This window comes from Balaenoptera physalus (genome assembly GCF_965194825.1).
Source record: "Balaenoptera physalus genome assembly, chromosome: 3".
NCBI classification, from domain to species: Eukaryota; Metazoa; Chordata; class Mammalia; order Artiodactyla; family Balaenopteridae; genus Balaenoptera; species Balaenoptera physalus.
In genome coordinates, this window is record NC_138890.1 from 147,667,134 (window position 1) to 147,681,275 (window position 14,142).

Genomic DNA, 14,142 nt, shown 5'->3' on the forward strand with positions numbered 1-14,142 from the left:
GATGTCACTGAAACCTGTGCCATGTTTCAACACAAAGGCCACACGGCAAAATATGCAACTAACTCTCCATTATGCACAGATGACCTGTCATAGGGCATACAGCTGAATATAGGAAAAAAGACATTTTGATCTGTTTTCCATCCCAAGATTTTCCAGGGGTTTTCCTTTCTTACCTGAAACGTTCAACAAACGGTTGGTCCATAAACGATCGTGGGCAGCGGAAGGCAACCACCCCTCGAGACAGCAGCCGACCAACCACATCTGGGTGGAGGTTTCTGCCCGTGAGGTCTAAGGTCTGCCAGAGAGACTCGTCAAACCTGGAAAAGAGGAGGTGCTGTGTTTGGGAAGCCGGGGCACTGGTTACTGGAGGCCCTCGCCACCGTTACTAACGTGAGGACACGGCCACTAAATCGCCTTGAAGCAAATTCCGAAGGCATCTTTGTTTTTGACTATACAATTACCTATGATTTTTTTTTTAAATTAATCTATTTATTTATTTATTTATTTATTTATTTTTGGCTGTGTTGGGTCTTCGTTTCTGTGCGAGGGCTTTCTCCAGTCGCGGCGAGCGGGGGCCACTCTTCATCGCGGTGCGCGGGCCTCTCACTGTCGCGGCCTCTCCCATTGCGGAGCACAGGCTCCAGACGCGCAGGCTCAGTAGTTGTGGCTCACGGGCCTAGTTGCTCCGCGGCATGCGGGATCCTCCCAGGCCAGGGCTCGAACCCGTGTCCCCTGCATTGGCAGGCAGATTCTTAACCACTGCGCCACCAGGGAAGCCCTACCTATGATATTTTTAAGGCATTATTGAATATCTCCTGGTCCTATCACAGATAAGCTTTTATTTTCCTCTTTATATGGATTTCCAATTTAGCTGGTTCAATGCTATCAGGAGCAATGCAATGATCTAGAACCAGAGAATACAATTGCAGGTTTCAAATCAATTCGATAACTTTAAAAATGATTGTTCAAATCACTCAACTGATTATCGAACGAGTAGATAGGTTCAAAATGGCCCAAATGATCCCATTTGCCATTTTTGTGAAGCATGAACAGGCTACCTCTATTACCCTAACGAACGTGTAAATGTACCTAAAAGAAGGAAAGTTTGTACGACTTTATTATGAGACATAGTTATCATATATCTATTAGGAAAAAGTCATAGTTCAGCTCTGTTTTATAATACCTTAAAAGCTTAAAAAATATATATACGCACAAAAATATAGGTATATACATATGAACTAATGGGAAGGAAAAAGGTAAAAATATTATTTAGATTTTAGATAGTGTTTCTGAAGCAAAAAAGAGGTGCCAAAATGTATGAAACAACATGATAAAGGAGCTTTAATACCCAGAGATTAATTCAATTTAACAAAAAAGAAAACATGAGATCAAGCCCATGGGGGAACATTTTAAATATCTACAAGAATTTTACTTTTTAATACTGCTTGCAGACCACTGGCTAGAGCTTCGAAATAATTCTACACAAACAGATTGTCAACATGTTATTCAACCTCTATTATTAAGAAGGCAGGACTGCAGTGCCTGGCATATAATAAGTGCTTAATAAATGTCAGTTATAACTTTTATGACAGTTGAAATGAAGATTAATAGACTCTGCATGGAGAGGACAGCTGGTGGAAAAAGAAAATCAAGATGGGGTCACTTGGGCGGGGATAAGTGAAAGTCAACCGCCATTTACCTGCTCCAGTATTGCAGGTGTGCAGACCTCTCTGTGGCTCTTCTAAGCAGATACAGTCGGCCCTCCCTATCCACGGGTTCCGCATTCGCGGATTCAAGCAACCACACATCCCCGGATACAGAGACAGACTGTCCTACGCCATTTTATATAAGGGACTTGAGCATCCGTGGATTTTGGTATCCACAGGAGGTCCTGGAACCGATACCCAGCGGATACCAAGGGACGACTGTAGCCCTGTAAATACCTAGAGTGTCTTATTTCCAGCACACCCGTGAATGGAAGGGTAGGGGCTCCTGCGGTCTCACAACGAGAGTCCTAGATGTGTGGAGGGGGGAGAGAGACAGATGGCCTTTAAGCACAAAGCAAAGCATGGCCAGAGGTTAACGGGTAGGAGAAAAGGTGAAGATGGAAAGGCAGTCATTTCCCCCTCGCTTCTGGCCCGTTACTGCCGTCCCAGCTCACCAAGACTCCCCCCGTGCAGCTCACCGTCCACACTTGAAAAGTGCTGCCCCCGAACCAACAAAAACCCCAGCAACTGTCGGCTGCCATGCGCTGAACATTTCTACGAGCTGAGCACTGCCCTGGCATCTTTATACCGCATCCTCACGGCGGCGCTGTCCTGAAGGTACCATCACCCCCATTTTATATATGGGGGGACTGAAGCTCAGAAGTGTCAAGAACCTCGCTCAGGTCCCCCAAAGCCTAAGTGGCAGAGGCTGGCTTCCCACTCAGGTCTAATGCCAGAGCCGCGAGTTCTCTCTCCCACTGCACTCACCGCCCAGTCCAGCCGGCGTGTGAGCAGCAGCTATGCCTTCACGCACACCCATCACTCCCCTCACTCTCGGTACGTTGCCCAGTAAACCCGGGCTACACCGAATACAGGGAAAGGAAGTTTTCAGAAATGGGGTAAGTCACTTCCGGTAGCTCCCTCCCTTCACTCTGAAATAAGACACTGATTATTAATAAAAGGGAGAAGATACCTAGTTTGCTTTGTGCTGCCTTATTTTTCTTGGTTTTCAGTTTCACCAGACCCAAATGAATAAATAAATAACCCTTCTTTTCTCCTCCTCCACATATACCAGAAGGGGTGAAAAATACTTACGCTAGATGATACCATCTCTTACAAACACTGGAGACTTTCAGAAGTTCAGGGAGGCACAGACAGGAGAAGATTCCTAAGAGCAGCTCGTCTGGAAGGGAGTCCCATGAAACACCTTTGAGGGGAAAAAAGAAAAAAAAAAAAAAAGTGTCTTCCCATCACCATTCTTTTGCCCTATCAAGTCTACTGAGCCTTTTCATGCACTTAAAGCATATACAACACGTAGCTTAAACAGGGGAATTTAATGCTAAATGAATTCCTCATCCTCACAAATGTTTTTCTGTTCACCCACTGTCTATGTACCCTGAAGTGGGTACCATACTTTCTCAGCAAAGGAGAAAAGAGAATATCAAGAATACTTTTCATAACATTCTTCTCTTCAGTGCCCACCAGCCAGTCTTGGGCAAGAACTATACTAACAGTGGTTCACAGCAAGTCCCACGCTGCTCAGATCTCAGACAGCAATGTCTAAGACATCACGATGCTTTTGGTTGCTAAGGAACGCCTCACTTCTCTCTGAAGTGGATTCAGTGGTGCATTTATCAAGTAGTGACCTTATTTAAAAGGCAAACGAACCTTCCTCCCTCTTCTTTCAGGTTTACAGAAAGCACTCAGAAGTCAATTTACCTACAAGTGCAATATCAAAAGGGTGTTCTCATCTATTAATTCAACAAATATGTACTGAGCACTTAACTCTGACGCCAGGGATCGTTTCAGGTGTTGGGGAGAAAGCAGAAAACAAGACAGACAGAATACTTTTTCATGGAACTTACATTCCGGCAGGAGGAAACGATCACATGATATTAGATGATACGCTAAAAATTGTTCAATATGTTAAAAAGTACATGATATGTTAAAATTGATTAGTGCTATGCAGAAAACTTACGTGGGGTAAAGGACAGGACGCGGAGTATGGGGGCCAGTGTTCAAAGTCTGAGCACAGCGGCCAGGGAAGACCTTACCAAGCCGGTGATCACTGAGGAAAGGCTGAACAGAGAGGGGGCCAGCCTTGTGAGTCTCTAGTGTGTGTTCGAGGTGCAGGAACAGCATGTCTGTTTTAAGGAACAGCAAGGAGGCCAGTGTAGAACAGAGTGAGCAAGTTGTGAGGGTGATGGAAGAGGTCAGAGGGGTGAGGGGGGGCCAGGTCAGGCAGGGCTAGAGAAGCCTCAGCTTTGACTCTGAAGGTGCTGAGGAGACGCCAGGGGGTTCTGAGCACAGGAATGACAGCATCTCACGGAGGCTTTAAAAGGATCACTCTGGCTGCTGTGTGCAGAATAAACTGGAGGGAGAAAAAGGTGCATGCAGGAAAACCAGTTTTCTTAGTCTTATAAAAGCAAACTCTAAACAGCTATTCAACAAGTATTAAACTCTTACCTATGAATGTACAGAATAATAACCCACAAGATCGGGTTAACATGACAATGGCCTAGAAGGAAATAAGTATGCACCAAAGAAATACTGAGTGATTTAGATTAGATTTAGAGTGGTTAGATGAGTTCAAAAACTTGCCTTCTCAGTCTCTCTCGACCTCCAATCCATCTGCTACACCAATTCTAGCGCTATCCTCTCCTCTCTGTGATGGTTAATTTTAGTATCAACTTGACTGGGTCAGGGGGTGCCCAGATATTTTGGTTAAACACTATTCTGGGTGTGTCTGTGAGGGTGTTTCAGGATGAGATTAACATTTGATCAATGGACTGAGAAAAGCAGATTGCCCTCGCCAGTTGTGGGCGTGCCTCATCCAATCCAAGGCCAGGTTAGACCAAAAGGCTGATGAACGGAGAACTGTCTCTCTCTCCTGTCTTTGAGCTGGGACCTGGGTCTCCTCCTGCCTTCAGACCTGGATTGAAACTTGTACCATCTGCTCTGCGGGGTCTCAGGTCTTTGGGACTGAAGCTCTTGGGACTTTTCAGCTTCCAGGACTGCGCAAGCCAATCCCTTATTAATCAATCTCCCTATATCTCCTATTTGTTCAGTGTCACTGGAGAACCCTAACACTCCCACCTCCCCATTTAAAAGGTGTTAACGGACATGACACCAGGCTCTGTGGAGAACATGATGGAGAGCTGGAGAGAGCATGGAGGAGAGTGATAAACATGGCAGTCTGACTCTTTTCTCCTATTCCTGGGCAATCTTTTGAAAACGTCTATGCCCGTCCCTCAATGAGACCCTTCAGTGGTGTCCCTTGAATATCCACTCTAAAGTCTATACTGCTTAGCATGAAATTCAAAGCTTTCTGGCAGTGCCCCACTTATTTTTCTAGGTTCATTATCTAGAAATATGTTCCAGCCATTTGGAGCTACTTGGAATTCTCAGAATGAGTCATTCTTCGTCACATCTCAATGCCTCTGTACATGCTGTGCCCGCCCCCGACTGCTATTAATTTAACATCAAGTGGCCATTAATGCCCCAACTCCTATGGACGGCCTCCCATGACATCACCAAGAACAGGTCGCTTTTTTAACCACAATTTCATTATTTGCTTAGTCACCTGTGTAGGCCCCCACGAGGCCATGAGTTCTTGAGAATGAGAACCCGATTTTTTTCTTTTTTTAAATAGTCTTTGTATTCTAAGGACACAATGTCTGATACATTCATCCATTCATATATTTATTGAACATGTACTACATGCTGGGATCTGTTCTACAGACAAAGATGAGCAAGGCATGGCCTGCTCAGACTTTCAGAGACACAGATAAATAAACAGGAAATTCCAAGCAAGTATCACCATGGGCTGCAGTAGGGTTCAGGGTGCTGTGCTGTGCTGCGCAGGGTATGGGGGTGGAGCAGTGGTCAGGGAAGTAGCCTCTATGGAAAAATGAGGAGGAAAGATGCAGCTGCTCAATGAACCCCTGCCCTCCCTCTCTAGAGAATAAAATAAAGGACTGACTGAGGCTCTGAAACCTAGGGGCAGAGGGAGGAAGGCAGATAGATCATCCACGCTGCGCCTAGACCATGTTCTGGGGAGGCAGCTCCAACAAACCTCCATCACTGCCACAAAGCTCCTGGTCCAAGGTCAGTGTGGACAGAGCTTCTCCAACAGGGCTCCTGTCCTGCTCCCCAAATTGGAGAAAAGTTTTTCTTCCATTAATTCTTCTTAACTCCCTGACCTCTGCTGCTTCTCACGTATACAGATCAGATGCTGGCATTTCATTCGGCAAAAAAATCATATACTTAGTCACTTCCAACCTAACGTGTTGAGATTTTTACTATGATCTGCACAGACCATCCTGACACCATGTACTTGGCCCCCGCCACAAGTGTGAGGATTACTGGATTGAGGAAGGAGCACAGCTTCGACTGGAATTCGACTACATTGCCTCCAAGACTACGAACCTTAGGCAAGTTACTCAATCCCTCTGGGGCTCGGTTTCTTCATTTGTAGGAATGGGAATCAAAAGGTTTATCTTGCAAAGTTGTTCACTATGAAGACTAAATAACTTATGACAAGAGGTTAAGCAGCAGAGAGTCAAACTTTCTCTTCTTGCCTCTATTCCTCTCCTTTCTCCATAAAATCTGTACATTTTCCTCTTGTAACCTTTTCTTTTCAATGCTGCTTGGGATTTTCACCTACGTGAAAACACCCACGGTGGGAGTAGGGTTTGGACAAGGGCTGCCTGGTATGATTTACTGAGACCCCCCAAACTGTCCTCTACCCAAGTTTGGGATCCCCAGAAGCAGATCCTGAGGACATGAACTAAAGTAGTTTATTTGGGAAGGGATCTCAGAAGTACTGGAAAGAGTGAAGCGAGACATGGAAGGGCAGGAAGCCAATTTGGGTATGTGAATAAGCAGATTACCGCTATGGGCAACTGGGCTTCAAATCTGCAGGACACTCCAGGGAAGCATATGGCACCTGCCCCAGAGTGGTCCCAGCCAAGGGCACAGGTGCTGGGGCATTAATCCACCAACTGCTGTCAGTCATTGGTTGGCGGCTTCTGGGAGAGGGCAGGAATGTTGACTGCCTAACACCTCTGCCCAGAGAAAGCCCTCAAACACAGAGTGTCATCTACATGGAGGAGAAAGCCTTCGGCGTAAAAGGGAATGGTGAGCTTCAAGGAGCTATGGATGGGGCACCGAAGTGTCTACCAAAGATGGTGAGGAAAGGAAATAGGAAAGCTTGTTGTGAAGTGTAGGGCAGGAGAAATAAATAAATTAATGAACTTGGTGCTTCCCATTTTATTAGAAAGACATAAGAAATCAAGAACAATTAGAACACGAGATCAGTAATTCAAATGCTAGAAGGAAAATGTGGCAAGCGATGAATGCAGATGTTTGCCGAGGACAGCAAAGCCAGGCGATGAAGCCACACAAGTAAGCTAAGTCTAGAATTAGGAGGGCTTTGCACGGCAACGTCCATCTTCACCTGCCCAACTCCTAGTCACCCTTCAGACCTCAGCTTAAGTGTCACTCTCTCAGAGGAGCATTCCCAGGTCACCACCACAGCCCCCATACCCAGATTTGCACATCTAGCACCCAGCACAATACCTGACACAAAACAGGCATTCACTAAATCATTGCTCAATGCGTTATACCTTTTACTCCCCCTTCACGCAAACTGTGAATGTGCTAATTCTGTATCTGTGTGACTGGTTAACCTTCCTTAACCTATTAACTGCTACACCTGGTGCCTAGGACGAACCTGGCGATGAACATTAGAAAGTACTCAGCTGATATTACACAAAGGAATGACTGACACCCAAGAGAAGAATGCTGGCTTTATTTTATAGACAGGCAAGACCGTCGGCCTCTTAGGACCAGTTTCCTCACTTGTAAAATGACAAGGCTGGCCTAAGGCTCCACTTTAATATACATTCCTGGGTGTCTAACTAATGCACAAGTGTGTAAGCACGGTCCCTGCCTGGTGGCCTCAGTGGGAGACAAACTAATAAACAAAAACATAACCTGACATTTAAAACTGCCATTTACTGAGAGCCCTAAAAAGTCTCAGACATTTATTAATGCACACTGATTCTAATGTGTCCGTGTCCTAAGTCGTAGTATCCCGTTTTATAGATGAGGAAGCTTGTCTTAGTGGGGTTATTAATTAACCTCACCGAGGTGCTATCAACGATTAGGTGGCAGAGCCAAGAGGCCAACGTGGGTCTCTTCTGTCTGTTTCCAAACCCCACATCCTGAGGTGAAGGCACAGAGCCACACAGGAGGATGCTTGAAGGCTGGCCAGGTGGCACGGGCCACAGCACCTGCAAAGGAATGGCACGGCCCTGTGGGTGTTTGGGGGGATGAGGCTAAAGATAGAAACCCGAGGACAAAGGTGGTGTCCTCTGTCAGCACACGAGCAGTCTTGGAGGTGGGGGGAGGGGCTTCACGAGAAGATGTAACTGTGACTAAAGGGACAGGTCACACAACCAGCAAAGGGCCGAGTGGGAATCCAAACCCAGGTCCGACTCCGAATCCTGCCCTCTTGCTACCCTAGGATTCTCTCTCCTATTCTGAGTACTTAATTTTCTACAAGTTTTTTAAAAGGTGAGAATTAAATCTGACTTGCTACGGAAAAAGGAATCTATCAGGGCTTGGGAGGGAGGGGAGAGGGCAGAGGGAGTGAGGCAGAGATGCGGAGAGCTCTCAGCGGGTCAGCGAGCAAATGGAAGGCGCAACGGCCGAGGAAATGCACAGCCTCTGCGAGCAGCCAAGTACCCAGGGCTCCATGGAGCCGATCACAGGACCACACCGACACTGATTCTAGGGCCCCTGGTAGGGGTGAAGGCCAGGGGGCGTTTCACAGCCTGAAACTGGGTACTGTTCCAGCAGAAGAGGCAGAGTCTGTCTTCATGTAGCTGCCCCAGGGGCTGGTATCCAGGCTTGGGATATGCTTAATCTAATTTTACTTGCCATATTTAATTCTCAAAACATCGACCATCTGTTTCCTGGATTCCTGACTACACTGCTGCCTGGTCTGTCTGCCCAGAGAGGATGAGAAAGTCCAGAGCAAGTCTTTCTTCCACTCACCTCTTCTAAACCCTCCAAGGCTGCACACCAGACCTGCACAGTAAGGAAAAGAATTAACCCCACGGACTCTAGTCTTCAACGACATAGAAGCAGTTAAACATACTTCGGAGCCATGAAAGGTGAAAAGTGGCCAGATTCACAAACCTGCTAGTCACCACCCTCAGCCACCAGTATCACCACTTATTCCTCTGGTGTAAAGCCAGCTGTCCATTTCTGTACCCTCATCACCTCCCATGCCCCTTAAAGTCCTCTGGAAACAGTGCTTGTTGAAGAGTTTTCGATGCTTTAGGACTTTGCAGTATAGGTAACATCTTATTTGACATGTTTATTTCTTGGAACATCACCTACACTCAGATGCAAATTCAAACTCCAAAGTCATCTCAGTCTTTGATCCTTAAAGTCACCCGTCTCTTTAAGCACAGATAAACAATTATATGTGAAGAATAAGCAGATACAGGTATTCACATCTACTGTTTTCTGGGGTTTTTTGTTTGTTTGTTTGTTTGTTTTTTAAGGGCGGAGGCTCACCTCATGTTCATGCTTTTGCTAGCTTGTTTTAAGTATTAACAACCCATGCTTCCTTTCTGGGAAACTACAAACGGATTCTGCCATCCGGGATGAGGTTTCCTTCCTCTTCCTACAAATCATGAAGAGAAACGCTAGACCACGCTAGCTCTTGGTATTTTGGGTTTTTTATTGTTATTTTTCGGCTGGCTAGACAAAACTGAAAAAAGCAAAACAGGAAAAAACTAAAACAGGGGTCCTTGATGACCTCTCTCAACCCCATATTTCTATGCTCAACCCTGGGATGTGGGAAGAGTAACTAAGAAACCGTGGAAATTGGGATTTGGAGAATTAGGTACAGGGTACAAGCTCTAGGAGAGCAAGATCTTTGGTCCGTTATGTTCACTGCTGGATCCCCAATCTCTAGAATGACGCTCCATCAACATTTGCTGAATGAATGAACGGAAGCTAGAGGGCAAAGAAAGGTGCCTGGGAGGGTCCTGTAAAGGCTCTTTCAGAGCTGAGTTTTGGGAGCTGAGGGCTGAGATTCATCGGTGAGTCATGAAATCAATTTATTTGACGAGCATTGTTTTCAAAGAATGGAACGGAAGAGAATAGGAAACATCTTAGTAAGGGGAAATCTAGATTTGTGAAATTGTGGTTCCAGATACACACCCAGCATTGCAACGTAAAATATATTTCTTATTGGTTATTAAAAAACAAAAAAGAAAGAAAGAAAGAAAGGGAGAGAAAGGAGGAAAAACGTTTGCCTGGGGACGTTGAAAAGCAGATTCCCAGGCTCAAGGCAGGACTTCTGGGATCAGAATCTCTGGAATTTTGCACTTTGAACATGTTCCCTTGGGGATACCAGCAGGCTCTAAACTTTGGAGTCTCCAGTCTGAAAACCACTGTGGGGCTTGGAATCTGAAGCAGTTTAACAGCCACGGGAGAGCTGATCAACAAATCAGTTCAAGAGCGTTTCCATGGCTGTGCCCTGTTTGGGAGGTCGGGGGTGGGGAGATGGGGGGTGCAGAAGACAGGGGACCAGGACAGGCATTTAACAACCGTGAATAAAATGCAGTTGTTCTCTTTCTGTCCATTACTGACCTCATCACTGGGCCATTTCCTCCTCCCGATTCCTTCTACACACTCACCCCAAAGGTCAATCAGACCTGTCCTGGTATGGCTTGGCCACAACGTTTTCGTCTTCCAAAATAAACAGATGAAGAGGATTTAGTGACCAGATGTGTGCCTGGCTTGGGGCCGGCAGAAAAGAGAGACTGACGAGTGAAGAACCAAGAACAACTCACACAGCCCAAGGCCACTGTCATCAGATAGCGATGGAAAGCAGGTGTGGCCTGTTCCAGCCGAATCCTGCAGCGCTCTTAGCCACCTGTCCCGACAACTGCAGACAAAACTCGCTTGAATGACGATCCAGCACCACTGGAAGCCCAGTGGGCACCCTCTACACCAGCTGTCCCTCCCCCTGCATCCCTGGCTCTGCCCCTCCCCCTCCACACCAATTAACCCATCTCTACTGTGCGTAATTCCACGCACAGACACAGCATAGAACTGGTTTCCCTCCCTGCCTCTCCCTTAGGTCACAACAAACATAAAACTCACGATTTTTTTCCTCTCACTTCAGATAAATAAATATTTTTGAAGTCAATTTTAACATTCTAGATTCAGTGACTGGACCATTTCCAGATCCTTCTCTCTTTTCTCAGAGCCTCTGCTTTGCTGAGTAGAAGGAGGAAGCGTGTCTATGTCCAGTAGGGATCACCATGGAAGCTCTGGGTCATTCTGGCACAAGGGGCTCCCTCCCTCTGGCCTCCTAGAGCATCTGCTGCCTGAACCACTCAGCAGCTGCTACTGCATGAGCTGCCATCTTTTGCTGTGAGCTTCTCTTACTATGTATTCTCTTTTCTCCTCAACTTGACTTGCAATTTCCTAGAAGACGGCAGCCATCCCTTGATCTTCTGTCTTGTTTCCATAATGCCTTGCTTTAAAAATGTCATTTGTATGTCCACCTGTGTGTGTGAATGTGGAAGGACACACAGCAATCACTCTATGTCAGAAGCTATCAGCACTGGACAAAGTCATCAAAAGCTGCTCATCTTAGCAGGAAGTGTCTTTCACCACATTTGGTTAGTCAAGCACCAAATTGCTCGTGCTGCATTCCAGACACTAAAAATAGCAGTGACATTCAATTTTGAAGCAAAAAGATCTACGGGAACAGGGTCAGGCGAACAGGATTAAGGGCAAAAGACAAGTGAAGTAGCCTCTCAACTGGGTGTCACTTTGTCCACCAAATTAACTGGATTTACTTGTTGAGTGTTATGTGCGGGCAGCATGCTAAGGGCTTTATGTATACTCTTTCATTTAATCTTCACAGTAACCCATGAAGCGGGTATCACTATTCCATTTCACAAAGAAACTAAGGAACAGGTAGCTCAAACAACTTCCCAAGGTTGGTAAACAGCACAATTGGAATTCGAAGCCAGATGCGCCTGACTTCACCACAATCCTTCACTGCCTTTCTAATTAATCCAACACCAAATATAGATCCTCATAACTTGAAGGTTCTCTTTCCCTAAAGAAACGGTCAAAAGCCAAAAAAACAGATTTTTTTTTTTAAAGCAAGCGAGCAACCAACCAACCCATCAACCTTCCTCAAAGAAAGCCAGATGGGGGAATTCAGGAATATACTTCTTTACCTTGGCTCTGCAAGACTTCGTCTTTATTTCTTGACTCTGTCTCTTCTTCTCCATCATGACCCACCCAATTTCAGTTTAGACTATGATCACCTCGTCTACAGACAATTTCAAAGTATCCTAAGTCTGTCCACTCTAATGTCAGGATCTATCCAGAAGCTGACCGCTGCTTATACTACTCCCACACCTCTCGACAAGTCTCTAAGTTTTTATCCTCAACTCCCCAAAGTTTAGTCTCAACACACCAGTGTGTCCTTTTAAAAGGTCACATCACAACTCTGCTCAATGGCACCTCTAGCCCGTCTCCCACTACTCTCCCCTTTGCTCATCCACTCTGGGAATATGGCTTCCTTATTGTTCCTTGAACAAACATAACATTCCTCTGCCCCAGGGTCTTTGCACTAGCTGCTCCCTCTGCTTGGGGCTCTCTTCTCCAAGATATTTGCGTGGCACATTCCTTCATCTCCTTTAAGCCTTTGTTTAAAGTTCACTGTCCGAGCGAGGCTTTCCCTTAATACCCTGCAAACCAGCTTCCCACCCCAGGACCATCAATCCCTCTTGGCTTGTTCTATTTTTGTTTTTAGCCATAGCACTTATTCTCATATACTACACACCAGATTTATGTTTACTGCATCCTCCCTCTAGAACAGAAGCTCCATGAGGGTAGAAATGCTTTTGTTTTGCTCACTGCTGTATCCCCAGCACCTAGAACAATGCCTAGCACACAGAATGTGCTCAGCAAATATTTGCTGAATTAATGTTTTACATGGCTTGCCAGCAAGAAAAACTGATAACCCCGGGTCAATGCACTATGTTTACCCTATGGCTTTGAGTACTCCCGGGGCTCTGATCCACTCTGGGAGGCAGTTATTCACCTGCTTGAGAAGCCCGGGAACTGGAAGCTATTAAGAGCGGAATGATGTGGTGAGTTCTACATTTCAATCAGTTCACTCTAGCTCTGGGGGATGGATCTGGGGAGGATAAGGCTGGAATTATGAGTCCATTCCAGTAATCAGGCAAGAGATGATGACAGCTTGAGAAATATTTAGGAGACAAGAGGGAAAGATTCAATGATTGGTTGGATGTTGGGGGATGGTGGGAATCTGACTAACCTTCAGGTTTTGGGGTTGGGGAACTGAACAGATAACACGGTTAGTAATGAAGACAGAGCATCCAGAAGAATCCCACTTGGGAACGGACCTGGGAAGATAAGTCTCCTCCCCTTAGTTCAACATTCACTTTAGCAGCCCCTTGACAAATAACTAAAGTGATTACAGCAAAAAGCTCAACCGGGGCTACAGAGCAGCAGAATATAAACAAAAAGAATCCTAGAGGATCATCGCTTTGTTCCCAGTTGTCAATGGCAATGAGCTGGCCTTTGATCAGGCAGAGTCCCTCCTAAAGAAAAAGTATGGAGTGTCTTTTCATGGGTTAAAAGTCGGTCGTGCCCCTTAAGAGATACACATACCAACATTTCTGTAAACTTCAGAGACAATGAGTTGTCCCATTTCTTTGGAAAATAACTTCAGAATTCAGCAATTTTAAAAGGGCCCCATCCTAAAGGCCCCTGAACAAAGGTTTACCAACCAAACAGTTTAATCCACCACTTACTGGACTGATAGTTTTACCCTCATACCTTACCTGGAAAGTTCTCTCGATTTAGCTTAGGTCTGCGGACAATCACAAAGTCCTTGTCATTCCCTTTGCTCTTCAGCCGTTTTCGTGGGGGGCTCTGCGGGTGGCCCAGGTTTGAAAGCAGTTCCTGGGGGATGTTCTCACTGTCCACCTCCTCCTTCTCCAGGGCGGAGACCCCCATGCCTGAAAGCAGTTCAGAAGTCTTGCTAGAATCCCATCCCCACGTGAAGCTGGTGGTAACGTTGCTACTCTGGTCGGGAATCTCCTGGAGGTGTTTCCTGCAGAAACGCACAATAGCCCCACGTTCCTTTCAAAAACACACCCGTAAATAATTCCAAGGTAGGCCTAAAGGAAGCTGCAAGTTATGCATTGCAGAAAACTTTCACAGCAGCTAACTGAATTGCATTTCTACGCGCCGGCGGCGAGTTCCCAAGAATAAAAGAGAAAATAACCAAACAAATCGAACACATCGAAAAGTCTTTTCGATTTACGATCATGCAGAAGGCCTCAAGAATTTCTTA

At 45.8% G+C, this 14,142-nt stretch overlaps 1 protein-coding gene across 2 annotated transcripts in view; it reads right to left on the reverse strand.

Annotated features, from left to right (window-relative positions):
* The window catches only part of SKP2 (S-phase kinase associated protein 2), a 60,329-nt gene that overhangs the window by 45,630 nt on the left and 557 nt on the right, over window positions 1-14,142 (reverse strand). For both annotated transcript variants that reach the window (XM_082453825.1, XM_082453824.1), the window contains exons 2-4: window positions 13,628-13,899; window positions 2,802-2,913; window positions 174-317 (exon numbers count right to left, since the gene is read on the reverse strand). In XM_082453825.1, coding sequence (XP_082309951.1) covers window positions 174-317; window positions 2,802-2,913; window positions 13,628-13,899 — 528 coding nt within the window. The remainder of the gene's footprint in view (window positions 1-173; window positions 318-2,801; window positions 2,914-13,627; window positions 13,900-14,142) is intronic.